The sequence below is a fragment of the Numida meleagris genome, chromosome 5, assembly GCF_002078875.1.
Source record: "Numida meleagris isolate 19003 breed g44 Domestic line chromosome 5, NumMel1.0, whole genome shotgun sequence".
Classification (NCBI taxonomy): Eukaryota; Metazoa; Chordata; class Aves; order Galliformes; family Numididae; genus Numida; species Numida meleagris.
The window spans coordinates 46,297,618-46,311,374 of NC_034413.1; the positions used below are offsets into that span (position 1 = coordinate 46,297,618).

Consider the following 13,757-nt stretch of genomic DNA (forward strand, 5'->3'; position numbering starts at 1 on the left):
ATTTTCTGGTTTGCACATGACCAGCTGTTGTGGTGTTGGTTTTGTTTTAAATGGTGAATGACCTAGGAAGATCACTCTTCAGTATTTCTTGCTGTAATAGTGAAAGAAAGACCTGAACTTTTTTTTTAAACAATTTATATGTGGTCTTGTAAAATTGAAGGCATATATGACTATACTATTGCTTTTATATTCATATATTACAAAAGACTCAACTCCTGTTTTAAGGAATGAGCGTCCGTTGTAATTACAGCCAAAAGGTTTGCGTGCTAGTATTCAGTTTATAGAGAAATCCTCCTACATTCAAATGATAGGAAATAAAAGTGGGTGATAGCGGATCCATTAAATGATAGTTCTAAATGCCAAGCATGCTTCCATGTACATATCTCTGGGAGAACTGAGACAAAAGACTATTTTGTTTTCCTGGCTGGAGCTCGAGAAGGCAGAGTTGGTCTGACAATAATGGGGAGAAAACAAACAAAAACAGCGATCGAGTTTCACTCTGTAATCCACTAAAATGATGACCATAGTATTTCCTAAGGCCTCCAAAATACGTTTTTAACAGTTACATCATTTAGACTTTAAATACCGTTCAGATCTGTGAAATGCAGAAAGGCTCCCCTCCACTAACTGCTGCACACAGGTCTCATTCCCCTCCCTGCAGCCAGCAGAGGGGACTAACGCAGCTCTGCTCAGCCGCTGGTGTCAGGCAGCCTGCGGGCAGTGTCCTCTCACGGAGGGAACCTCGCTGTGACATGGGACGGTCTGAGATCTTTGGTAAAAGTAACTTCCTGTCATGTTCCACTGCTAGAGCTGTGATGACATCTTCAGCAAATTATAAAAAACAACAGAATAAATGAGGAAAAAAATGAATAGAAATTAAAAACTCCCCCATTCCACGTTCATGAAGTTTTTTAATACTCATCTTGCTAAGATGCAAAACAAAGACTATTGAGTTTCCATTCATTAGCAGCCAACAAAATACGAATATTATCTTCAAACAAAAACTGATTCCTAACATCAAGTTGTGCACTTAAAAATAGTGGAAGCAATAATGAATATAAAACATGACCGAGTAGGCTTGAAGTATAACTTCAAGTATTCTATGGCGTTTCCTCAGACATTTGTCTTAAATTTGTGCAATACCGATCTTTGCATAGTAAAGAAAGATTTGTTAAACTCCAGCCTTAAGTAATCCGTTTCTTTTAACATGCACCTGTACATCTGTTAATTTGCCTAGTAGATCTCTTTTAGGAGGATCACATCAATTCAGTGAGAGCATGCAGCAAACTGGAATAAGCTGTACAGTTCCCGCAGTTTCTTGTCCAGGTGAATAGGTAAATAGTGGAACAAACATACAGTGGGTGAACTGCAGACGTTACTGACCACGTCTTTTGATGACACTGTGATGAACAAATTAAATGCACATGTCCTTTCCAAAGCGCAGCAAAGACATGATGTGGAAACTGAACACCTAGCTACAACAGCTTTTATCGTCTAGTGCCACAGAAAGCACTTCAGCCTCAACCCGCTCTGTGCTGTGTCATCACTTGCATTCTGTACACGTGGGGCAGAGAGCCAGTGTGTTCTTCCACATACAGGCAACAGCTGATGAGCGTAAACTCAGTCAAGAAATCGTAATTCCTATGAAACCGCTGGGGTAAATAAAAAGTTACTCCAGCACTGACTGTATGTACATAGTAGCTGGGGACCACTGTGGTCTGATTTAAAACATCACATCGCACATTTACAATGTTGTTTGTGAAATGTTTCTCAAAGGTTTATTACACAGGTAGCTTACATACATCCAGTTGATTTAACTGATTTTAGTTTTTGGCAACCAGTAGCATTTCCATTGTGGTTACACAGCTTCAGGAGCAGAACTCTAACGAAGTTGGGGATCGTGTTCCCAACCAAACTAATTTTATAGGACATTGATATATTTGCAAGGATTTTTGGTTTGCCATAGAAACTTAATTCTGCTTGAAGTCAGGCAGGAATTGTTTGGAGTATGATTTACAATATGTATCAATATTGACTACCTGTGTGCAGCACCTTTAACTCAATGTAGTAAGTGTTTAATGTGATTATTAAAGCTGTTTAAAAACATTTAATAATAACTGTCAACCAAAACAATACATTGTAATTCTCTTGTGAGACTCTTGGATTCAACGTTATCGTAAGAAATACAACTGAAATGAGAAAGATTACTTTTTTTTTTTTTAAGTCACAGGAAATCTGCAGAATTTTTCTCAATGTTCCAAATCTTAAAGCTAACTTAAGAAGTGGATTTCCACTGAAAATAGATCGCGTAACTTCAGTTCTATAGTTACTAATATCCAACCTTTAAATCAAAAATTACTGAAGTCCTGAATTCTGGTTATCAGTTGCAGCAATAAGATTTCTAGGTTGCTTCACTTGATTGATTTACTCCATGTATATATATATTTTTTTTAAATCAAGATAAACAGGATGAGCCAGATCTCACAGGCCTATAAGGGAGCCCTAAAGTTGCTCTCTTCATATCTTTCTCATGTCAGACATATGCAGGTAGCCTGCTTACTACAGGAGCAGTACTGCTGCCCAGCACTTCTCTGAAAAATCTGTTTGTACACAAGGTGTATCTAAATAATTACAACACACGACCCCTCCTAAAATTGTATGGATTTTGCATATTTTGTAACTAGCTATCTGCAGCAAAGTGTCAAAAGATTGATTTTGTGTTATACCTGGAAAAGTGGAATGCATCAAGGAGATACAGGGAGTGCATTAGAAATGTCAGTTATCTTTGCAAGTTGCTTTGGGTAAGCAGAAGGGAAGAAAAACTTATTCCAAGCTTATAACATTTTGTAAGTATTTTAAGGCTTATTTAAATTTTTATATCACAGGATCTAGACAACTGGGAAAAAAAGCTAGAGTTAGAAAAAAAATAAAAGCTTGGCACTTCCGTGATTAATTGGAGGGTGTTACTTTCTTACATTATATTACAGAAAATCTGCCAAAAAAATCAGCGAAAAATAAAAAGTAATCCAGACTTACAGCCAATACATAGATACGCATTTATACATTTTAATTGTTTTTGGTTTTAAGCATACAAACTTTAGATCACATCTGTTTGGTATTAGAACTCCCTGCATCTGCATGCTATTCTCTGCCTTTTTTGAGCAAGCCCAGAGCACTGGCTGTAAAACATGCTACAGAATAAGAGGGGAGCAAAAAAAAAAACAAAAAAAAACAACAAAAAAAATACCAACATCAAAAATAGATTTACATAAAGAATAGAACCTTTTGATATGGAAATCCTCTTCTGTATATATATATATATTTATAATCTGTGAAAATGATACATCAAAATCTTATTTCCATATTTACACTTTTTCCTTCTTGGGAGAACTCCGTCCATCACTCAATTGCTTCCACGTCCAACAGACTCCTGGCCCATCAGACAGTGAGCTCATGGAGCCGGGAGCTCCGAGGCCTGGTTACAAAATGCACTGCATGGCCGGAAGATCTGTCAGAGCCTGCTATCAGCTTCCCAGTGGTTTGTAGTTATTGGGCTGCAGATTCTGCTTGGGGTCAGCTTGCTAGCTTGGTTGTTTATAATGTGAGCCATGCAGGTTTCCCTTTCAAAATTAGCTTCTCATGCCACTGGAGTTTGTTAAGAAAAAGGAAGTCATGCGAACGCAAGTGAAGTTAGAGTGCCCGTAGGCTGGAAAAAAAATCTCCCGCTATTTCATGATTTTTGAATAGTTCTCTTATTGCACTTGGTCTTTGTCTCCTCCTTTGTTTGAGAAAAGAAAAAAAGAGAACAACTGATTTTGAAATAGTTTGCTATTAACTTATCAGTTAATAATAACCAGTGAAAGGTGAATGGAGGAAGTATTTTCAACTTATCTCCAAAAAGGTCAGTTTTCTCTCTCCTCAATTCCAAACATCTCAACATTGAAGTTGTAGCTATTGTTTGTGTTCTTCCTTATTTAGTTCCTGCACAGCTACAGCAAAGACATCATACCCAAAATCCAGTAGTGAAAGCAGCAGCTCTTTGAATTGCGTTTCTTCAGATAGGGCCTTGTTGACTTGGATCGAACCTTCGTTTTTTGACATTTCTTCCAGGTCGCATCATAAGGAGTAGGGAAAAAAAAAAAAAAGGGGCAGATCATTAGTTAAATATAACAGGAACGAAACCAATGCTGAGGTCATAGTAAAGTAAAAGGCTCACACTGAGACAACACGTAACGTTTGCTAGAGGTAACAATTTAAGGAATTTGGTTGCGTGCTTTCTGTAGCATAGTAACAAGTATCCATTTCTTTATGAAGTTTAAAGGTCATGATGGTGTACAGAATTTAATTATTTCTGTTGTACTTTAAGTGGTATAAATTTGTAGAAGTGCTCAAACCATAGTAGTGTGTGTCCACTAGGCCAAGAAAGCGTGCATATGCCTAAGCAGAAGTGAGCCAAAAGTAAGTAGTACATAAGCAAACAGAGACTTGGGTTCTCATAGCAGGTGCTCGTTTTTGGTTACACCAAAATTTAGTTTGCATGTTCTATGTGAGGAAACCTTGAGTGCCTCTGTGAGCTCTTACCACACTATTGACCATAATTGCTGTGAATCTCAGTAAGGTGCAAAATATAGCAAAGACATCGCACTCGAAGGAGACTGGACAGTTCTGTAAGTTGTATGGTCAGAATTTAATGTTAAAAGCAGATAGCAAGCTGGTAGGTGATATCCAGGCTCCTACGATACTGGTATCTACCCTATGTCAAACAGCAAGACATCACAAAGCAACAACAAAAGTTAGGTGCAACCTCCCCGGTATCTGGCTTTATGTGGGGCATCAAGCAAGGGGCTCATGCATTTAGTTCTCCCACTGGGCGTATGCACCACTACCGCCACCAAACTGACATGCAAAAAATATGAAACAGGAATTCACAAATTCCCTAAAAGCTACATACCATCCCCAGGATTTTCTATTTTCTGCAGGCCTGCTAACTACTGTGACTGCTGCAATATTCATAAGTTTACTATACGCAGTTTTCCTGATGGTTAAGAGACTAATGGCTGTGCGCAAAGGCAAATTCTTTTCGAGAAGACTGCCAAAGGCTGGTAGTTCCTGGGCATTTTTATTTTATTTTATTTTTTTTTTTAGTACCACTGTCTACATTTTTGTAAAGTGTGTGCTGTGTAAGAATTACTGGTGTTTAAAATATCACTATGTTCATCTTTCTAGCAGTTGCCCTCTACAAGTACTGTAACAACACTCATTAGGCTTGATACTACTTCTGCATCTCAATCTATCCTCTCTCTGTACTACGGGTAAATTTGAGGTGAGCAAATGTGTATATACATATAATATATATAAATATAATATATATATATAAATATATAAATATATATATATATTTAGGTCAACTTGCAAGAAACCACATATGGTAAGTAGTATGAATGTAATGTCCCTGCCCTGCATTCTATGATCTGACCAAACAATGCTCGTTCCCTAGCTTCATCCAGCTGAAATACGCACTTCAAGGAATATGATACTAATCAAATTACTGCCTTTCTTCACTTAGGATATTCTGGTAACAGTGTTGTATGAGGGAGGAAAACCAAACACCTGAGACACCAGAAAAACATTTCAGATAAGAACCTGAAACAGTCTCCTTAAATACTACGTATCAGGTACAGGGTGAACAAGGCAGCATGGTACACACATGTAAAACATCAGTGAGAGCCTGAGGTGCTACCCAGCTTACAACTTCATCACGAGTTATCAACTGTTCTAATGCTCAAATGAAGACAGTATTCTTAAATCAGCAAATAGAACAAGTTGCTATCTTCCCATAGAAAATTACAACAAAAAGAAAAGAAACAAGGTGATTATCACATCGTGGGTAGCTGCAGTCCGCACTGTTTCTTACCTATGTGTTATAGTAGCACAAGGCAATACAGCGTTCAGCTAAACATCAAGTAAGCTTCTGCTAAATCTCCATGGCTCTGGTCCAATCACATCATCTAACTAGACAGATACATCTTCAGGGCCTGCTTTCATACCTATTACTTTAGGCCCATAATCATGCCTAGTTGCACACAACTGAAGTATTTGCAGAACAGGAGCTCTGAGCACTTGGCCCAGGACACAAACAACAGTCCTACTTTGCACTACTACCTGCTGAGAGCTGTTTCAAACATTGCATAGTTAGAGCCTAAGTCACAAAATAAATTAACTTTTCCCTTAGAAAATCAGTGGAATGTTTTAATGTATGACAGTAATTACCTGTGGTACACAACTGAAAAAATTACTGAAATAACCTTTAAAACTCTTCCCTCTATCTGAAAAAAAAAAAAAGTCTGCTGTCTCTAAACAAATTAAATAAATAACCCTTTTCTGTTTGAAAAAACCAAACAACAATACCTGATTGAAATTAAGAAAACAAGAGGCTAAAATTAGCAGCTGAGAATGTTGACCTGCTATTTATTGTAGTAGTTAAAAAAAAAAAGTGAGAAAATACATCATGTGATTCTAACGCTGATATTTGTGTAGGTAATGGCTGTATCCAGGTCATACTACGTGCTTTAAAGAAGTGCCAGTAAGGGACTGAAACCTCATTCCTCATCAAGTGTCTTATTGTCTCATCTTGCATAAGCTTTTGGGATCTACATGCATCTGCACGGACCAGCTAAAAATGTAGCATCTATATGGACTGCGCAAGACTTCAGTCCAACCATTAATCCCCCATTTTAAAAAACAGAAAACTGGAGCTCTAGTCAAGAAACAGTTGCTGGAACTATCCAGAACAGTCCCTATGATCAGTTCTTCTCTATCAGCCACTTATGCAGTGTGATATAATGAGAAGCAGCTTTTCACGTGCCTTCACCTGACTTTTACTAGCATTGCTCCTTAGCAGTATTCCTTCATTGCTAAAAATTACCTTAATAGCATTAAAGTCAGCAACAAAAGCATTTAATTGGCTTGTATTACTGCAGTAGCTTTGCAAAAGTGAATATATACTAGAAGAATAGGCAAGCGTATGTCCCTGAAACTGACATTGCAGCCAATGCAGAAAGCCCACATAAAAACTACTCTCATTGTAAAAATGTCCTTCCTAGATCAGTCCTGTATAAAATGTCATATACTGAAATCTTGCACAGACTTGCTGCACTGAAATTAATGTCATGTTTCATGAATGCTGTATTTCTCTACACTGCCCAGCAGAGTAGAGATTGAAATGCAGTTTAAAATCCAACAGCTTTAAAAGTACTATACAGGGCTCAACTGAAGTAAAATCAACCTCCTAACGAGGTTTCCTCTTAGAGCCTTTAACTCCAAGCCAGAAATGTTTAAGGAGACTCTATGTCCCTGAAAATTCTGTCAGTCAACTTTTTTCCTTCCTTATCCTATCCACACATCAACTTGATTAGAAAAATTAATCTAGAATTCATTCTTGAAACGGGAAGTCTCAACCTCATTTCTCTAAGCTTGTATCAAGCCTTCTTTTATGCTTCCCCCTCAAGCCTCCCCCCACCCCATTTCAGTTCATGAACAAAGTTTGCTTAGTTGCAGCTTACGTTTGATTTGGACTTGACACCACAGTACCGTATGTTCATATGAAAATCTGATAACCTGTGAAACAGAAATCACATCTCCCAGTTTGTAAAGCATTAGCTACCTTCTCTCACATTTGCAGAGACTAAACATATTGCTTGCTTAAAAAGGACACATTAAAATCCTCATCTGTCTCTCCAGATAGTTTTGAAGCAAAGTAGGAGAGGGTCTACATGTGTTAGCCCTCTGTTGTACACAAGTTGAAAAGCCACCAACCCCCAAAGAAACATGCACTTCAAGCTGTGAGCTAGGCCAGGCCAGTGTATTTGAGGTTCTGCTACAGAATGAACACTTGTGTCTTGCTCTATTAAGAAGAGCAGTTTCAAGAGACTTTTCCAATACAGATTCTCTATAGGGATAACAAGTTTCTAGAAATAAGCGGGCGAAGGACTGACAGCAGGATGCAAAGTGGAACATTTGTGAGAGTAGCAGAAAGGATGCAGAGCACACAGAAGAAATAAACTATCAGATATTGTATTATTTAAGACAGAGAGGAATTGTCTAACCATCTGTGCTCATGCAAGTTTTTGATTGCAGGCATATCCAGTGAGCGCACGCACTGCTTGCACAACTGCCAGCAGCTGCTACAGAAGGGCTGCAGTCTGGGCCACTGGTTGCTAAGGCACAAGCTAGCTTAAAGCATTGCTTATATGCTTTGTTTAGGGAAAAAGAATTCTCTCCTGTAACTTAGCGTCTTATGGGATACAGTTTAAAAAAAAGTGCACGTGTTAGTTAATGCTACGGAATGTGCCCAGTATGTACAGAAATTCTGAGGAAAAGCTCAATACCCAGACTGCACCTCCACATAAAGACGTCTTTCAATCTATCAGTGTCGGTCTCTCCCACACCTGACTCCAGATCTGTCAGTGTACTCTAAAACACAGACCTCACTGGAATCTCTTTCTTTGAGCATTGATACAATGAAGTAACACAACAAATTAAACGTTCCTAAGTACTTAAAAAATTGTTTATAAATATGGAAAATATTAATCTCAGAAATATAGTGAGACTAAGAAAAATATGTGGGGCTATATTAAAATTTTGTTGCTTTAAGATATGCTGTGGCAACTACAAGTTTTAGAAGCTGACCCAGGGGTATTTATTATACAAGTAAGAGGACTTACTTAAGTTATTTAACTGAGAAGGAGCTGTAAAAAAATAACCAACCAAACAAAAACAGGAGCTCACGGTAAGCCTATCAGCAGGCGTTAAAAAGATAATATACCCAGGCTTAGAAAAAAAGATAGGCTGAGGTTTTTTTAGAAATTTTGTATTAAATCTGTTCTTACTGAAGCAGATGAGGAGCCCGGAACACCAGCGCTGCGACTCTGCTACCACCACACAGCCTGCACCTTGTGCCAGTGCCAAGAGGACATGCAGGGAACGCTGCTCCCCTGCTCCCCGCCAGCTCTGGTGCATTGCACGAAGCCCAGAACAGCACTGGGAGAAATACCAGAAAGAATGCAGCAGGTCCTGGGTCCTTCTGAAAGCATCAATACTGGAAAGCAGCACAACGTGAAGTAAGAACTGTCTTTTTCAGAAGAAAGGGCAAACTGTTTTCTGTTTTCACCTGGGCTGAGATATAGTTAGCTTTATTTTTCTTCTATATGCATGCGTCATTAAGGCCACCAGATCCTAAGGAAATGAAATAGTCAAAAATAAGACAACAAACATTTTTAGGTGACTTTGAAAGTGAATGAACAGATAAATAGGCCTGATCATTAATTTCAATTCTGATAATCTTCTCAATCAATTAGGAAACTTTTTTTTTCTACTTCTCAACTCAGACATAGAATACGAATATAGACCATATATTATATTCTTTCAATTATTATAAAGCCCTGATTGTTGAGGAATTACAGTTTGTCGTAACATGGCTTGCTTGTAATTCACGTTACTGAAAAGCAATAGCAACAAATACCATGAGAAATTACTTGTTTCTGTGCTTAACGCTTCCATGATTTGTAAGGTTAAAACCACTGGTTCTAAATGTAGGCCCTTTATACCAAATATGGGCCATGCGTGCATATAGACTTCTGCCAGAAAAAAACAAGAAACAAGAATTTTGTACAAGACTCTCCTTTAACAGTCCCAAGTAGAGTGACTGTTGTGCTGCTCTTGTTAATTATAAAACATGTTGAATTAGAAATGGGCGAGAGCAGTTTTCATTTTTCAGAAGACACTTCAAGCTTTCAAAATGTTCTCTCTAAACCTGAGCTAAAATTCTTAAAGTTGTGAATCAATAACAATGCTAAAAAAATCAGCAACAAGAGCCAAAAGTTAGCCCTGGTATTTCTGAGACAGCTGTTTCAGTAACACACTTTTTTTACTGAAAACTACTCACCTACTGCCAGTACTTAGTATTTTCACATAAAAGATTTTGTTATTAAAAAAAAAATCAGTTTTAATGTACTATTGCATTCAAAATAAACAGTGCCCAAGAATCACTGAATCACAGGGGTTGGAAGGAACCTCAAGAGATCGAGTCCAACCCCCCCTGCTAAAGCAGGTTCCCTATTGCAGGTCACACAGGGTAAGTCATTGATACCTGCTCAGTCAACTCCATAGGAAAAGAAAGCTTTTGCCTGCTACAGAAGGAAGGCTAATCTTGAGGAAGCCGTAGCTACAGTGAGAAATTTATCATATGCATTTTTTAAGCCCCTGTATTCAATTTCTCTTGAAAGAGAATGACACTACTAGCTGGAAATGAAAATGAAAACAAGAGCTTGCTTGCTAGCTGTTAGGTGAACTCATGAATGTTAAATTGTTTCTTTTACTGTTGTTCAACTTTGCACCCCGATGACACTGGCTAGTTTTGAATCCATTTGCTCCGCTTGTTCAGCACGTGTGATTTTCTCTTTAATTTGTCATCAATTGCTCAGGACTTAACTTACAACTCTTGTAGCAGGAACTCAACATTTAGTGATGAAAGCAAGAAATAGAACTGCCAGAGCCACTGAAGAGAAGACATGCGGCATTGCTTACTTAAAGCCCCATCCTGTCCCCCCAAGGACAATAGCTGCTACCAGGATGGCACCAGCGATGGAGCCTATTATAAGATTGGTGGCACTAGGACCTGTGATAAAGGATTATGGTAAGAAAGATGTAAGAACCGACCACTTTATTCACATAAAGTGAAGCAACTTAAAGGGTAGCCAACAAGTCAAGGAATAGAGACAGCACACAAGGTGATGTCTGTAGACCATTTCAGCAGGCCCAACTTACTTTTAACAAGAGAATGAAGAAATCTGTTGGTCTCTGCACTGTGTGCTTTGTTAACTTCTACCATAGATAAATATCTAATACCGGAGAGTAAATTCCATTGTGACTTTTACTCTGTTGTCTAGTGAATTAATTTTCAACTAAGGAGGTCACTAAGATATTTGCAAATAATTCCTTAACTTAAAGGTAGAACTATAAATGCTGTATATTTTATGACGACAGCAAATGAAAAAAAAATCACAACCCTCTATTTTTTTTATATAGATTGTGAAAGGTGGTAGATACTTTAATTTGAGCTGCTGGTTAAGAGTCCAGACTCCTCCTAGTTACGTCAATGCTAAATTTACAAACAATTCTTGACAAAGGAAAGAATTACATAATAAGGAACAGAAGTTGATATAAAAGCTGCATTCCCATTAAGCTTTCCAAACATCAAAGCATCTCTTCATCATCCTCAAGAAGCTACTTAACAACAAAGAGGGGAAGGGTGGAGCAGGAAAAAAAAGAGCAACAAAAAGCAGCAGCACAAAATATATTTGTGCACTTTTCTGAAGAGGAAGAGAACACCTAAATAAGAAATTCATAATTGACCCTTAAGTGCTCTATTTACATGGGGTGCAAGAAAACAGATGATACAATTGAGAATTTTACTATTTTAATTGCTCTGCTACTGCTAAAAAAAAATGCCTATTGAGCAGTCTTTGATGTAAAGCCAATTGCATCTGAGCTCAAGGCAAATCGAAACCAACAACAGTTATTTTGCAATATATTGCATACTGTGTTAAACATTTAAATATTCACGAATAGTCTTTAGAAACAGTTCTTAGCTCCTCCTATCCCAGTCTCTCAAAATCAACACTTCAGTACAGCCACAAAATGAAAAAAATGGGTTTTGAATGCTATTGGACAGCTAATATGAGGAAGAAAAGGAGTAGCCAGAGATCAGCAAAGGAAGGACAGCTGCAGTAACTCAACATTTTATACCTTCTGCCAGGTCCCACACACTACAAAAAGAAAGTACCCTAAGGTCTAGGATTTAGAGCTGTGACCTAAATTCATTGTATCCATTCCACATTTACCATGTCAGCCCTCAGATTTTGTTTTTAACACTAATCAGAACGAAACAATTACTCTGCAAACATGTCATTAACTAATGCTGAAAATAAGTATGATTTATTGCTAGAAATTAGTACACATAAAAGTCAGGTATAATAAAAATGTACTTTCCCCTCATCTTTCATGGGGGGAAAAAAACAAAAAACTACCCTATATTGTGCCATGAACTTCAGTGGAATACTTTCTTTTCTGAGGACTACACATTTACTTCAGGAAGACTGTTTGTTTGCTACAAGTACAGCAAAATTATGGAATGAGGCTTAGACATTATCCCAAATCCTTTCAAGCATTTGCTTTTAAAATTGCTTCCCGCAATTCATACAAAAAGAGTATTTAGGAATATTAATAAAAAACTGAAAAGAAATAGTGTGAACTTCACAGATACGAGCAGTACACAGATTTGACAACAATAATTAAAAGGTTATTTTTCACAATTTAGAAAATACCTTGTTTAGACTTACCTTTGAAGACACACCTGGCTCTAAATTAATAGGAGTGAGCATGGTGGATGGTAAATGAATGCCATTTGATGGGCACCATTCTCCCAATTAAGGCTTGCTTTCAACTTTTCGAAAGCCAGTGAGCTACTACATCCAACTTGGATATATGGCTTACTCTGCATTTTATCAAATGATTGCACACAACAAAAGACTGCAAACACAGGAACTAATTTACCTGTAAGAAATTTTAGAAACCTTGAAAAACTCTAAAGCTGATTTCTTTCTAGCCATAGAATGCTATCTTCCCACAAAAAAAAAAAAACAAAAAAACACCAAGGATTAAATTATAAATTAAATTAGATAAAGATGTACTAAATGGTCACTTTTAAACATCTAGCCTCTTACTGTGTTCCCTGGTTGTTAAATGTTTGAAAAAAGACTGAGGAAAAATTCAATGAAAATTCAAATAGAAGAGAGATCTGAGACAGGTTAAGTTAATGGACAAGTTACTAAACTGTGTAAAATAATAAATGAATCCTAAACAGCTATTTTTCATAGAATGGTTAGGCTTAGAAGAGACTCTTAGAGCTGTCATCCAGTCTTCCTGCTATGGGCAGGGATGCCTCTCACTACACCAGGTTGCTGAAAGCCCCATCCAACCTGCTTTTGCACGCTTCTAGTAGTGAAGCACCCACAACTTCCCTGGGCAACCTGTTCCACTGACTCACCACCCTCATTGTAGAAGTGTATTTCTTACAGCCAATCTAAATCTACCTCATTTCAGTTTTAAAACCATTGGCCCTCGTCCTGTTGCTACAGGCACCGGTAACCTTCTCCATCTTTCTAGCAAGCCCCGTGTACATATATAAGAATCAAAAAGCCACTGCTAAAATTGAGTTAGTAGGCTAACACTTAAGATTCCAGTTCCCCAAAATTATAAGGACGGTAAAAACTGCTTATACGTATTTATATATGAATTCTACACTTCAGTATTCTACTGTCTTGAGGTAACAGAATACTAGAATCAGAATAATTGGAAGCCTTACTGTAGAACGAGTTATGTACCCTGTGATCAACAGCTTTCATTTTCCTATCTAGACTGTGTGAGTCGTTATTAGACTAAAAGCCCCAGAGAACATAACAGTTTCTGCTTTTTATCAAATAGCCCAGGTTACCCTGATTCTATTTCGCAAAAGAATTACAAACTTACATTTTTTCCCATTATTTTCTCAATTTGGCAAAATGTGAACATTCAGACATTTAATTTCACAGTGACAATGTAAAAATTCACAAACTCATTTTTTTTATGCCCCACATTATCCCAGACAGGAGAAGGTTCAACACAGCATGAGCAAATCACACGACACAGACACAGTCAAA

General features: G+C 37.6%; 2 protein-coding genes across 15 annotated transcripts in view; one reads left to right on the plus strand and one right to left on the minus strand.

Annotated features, from left to right (window-relative positions):
* DYTN (dystrotelin) overlaps window positions 1–10,642 on the plus strand; it is a 56,110-nt gene extending 45,468 nt beyond the window's left edge. For 2 of the 6 annotated variants that reach the window (XM_021400752.1, XM_021400749.1), the window contains 2 exons: window positions 8,894–9,119; window positions 10,505–10,642. In XM_021400752.1, coding sequence (XP_021256427.1) covers window positions 8,894–9,118 — 225 coding nt within the window. In that variant the 3' untranslated portion in view covers window position 9,119; window positions 10,505–10,642. Of the gene's footprint in view, window positions 1–8,893; window positions 9,120–10,504 lie in introns of those variants that run through there. The other 4 variants (XM_021400751.1, XM_021400750.1, XM_021400754.1 and 1 more) reach the window with 4 other exon arrangements.
* The window catches only part of ADAM23 (ADAM metallopeptidase domain 23), a 71,536-nt gene continuing 58,670 nt past the window's right edge, over window positions 892–13,757 (minus strand). For 2 of the 9 annotated variants that reach the window (XM_021400736.1, XM_021400745.1), the window contains 3 exons: window positions 10,585–10,675; window positions 7,563–7,617; window positions 892–4,103 (listed from right to left, as the gene is read on the minus strand). In XM_021400736.1, the coding sequence (XP_021256411.1) occupies window positions 3,990–4,103; window positions 7,563–7,617; window positions 10,585–10,675 (260 nt within the window). In that variant the 3' untranslated portion in view covers window positions 892–3,989. Of the gene's footprint in view, window positions 4,104–5,132; window positions 10,676–12,398; window positions 12,613–13,757 lie in introns of those variants that run through there. The other 7 variants (XM_021400739.1, XM_021400744.1, XM_021400737.1 and 4 more) reach the window with 7 other exon arrangements.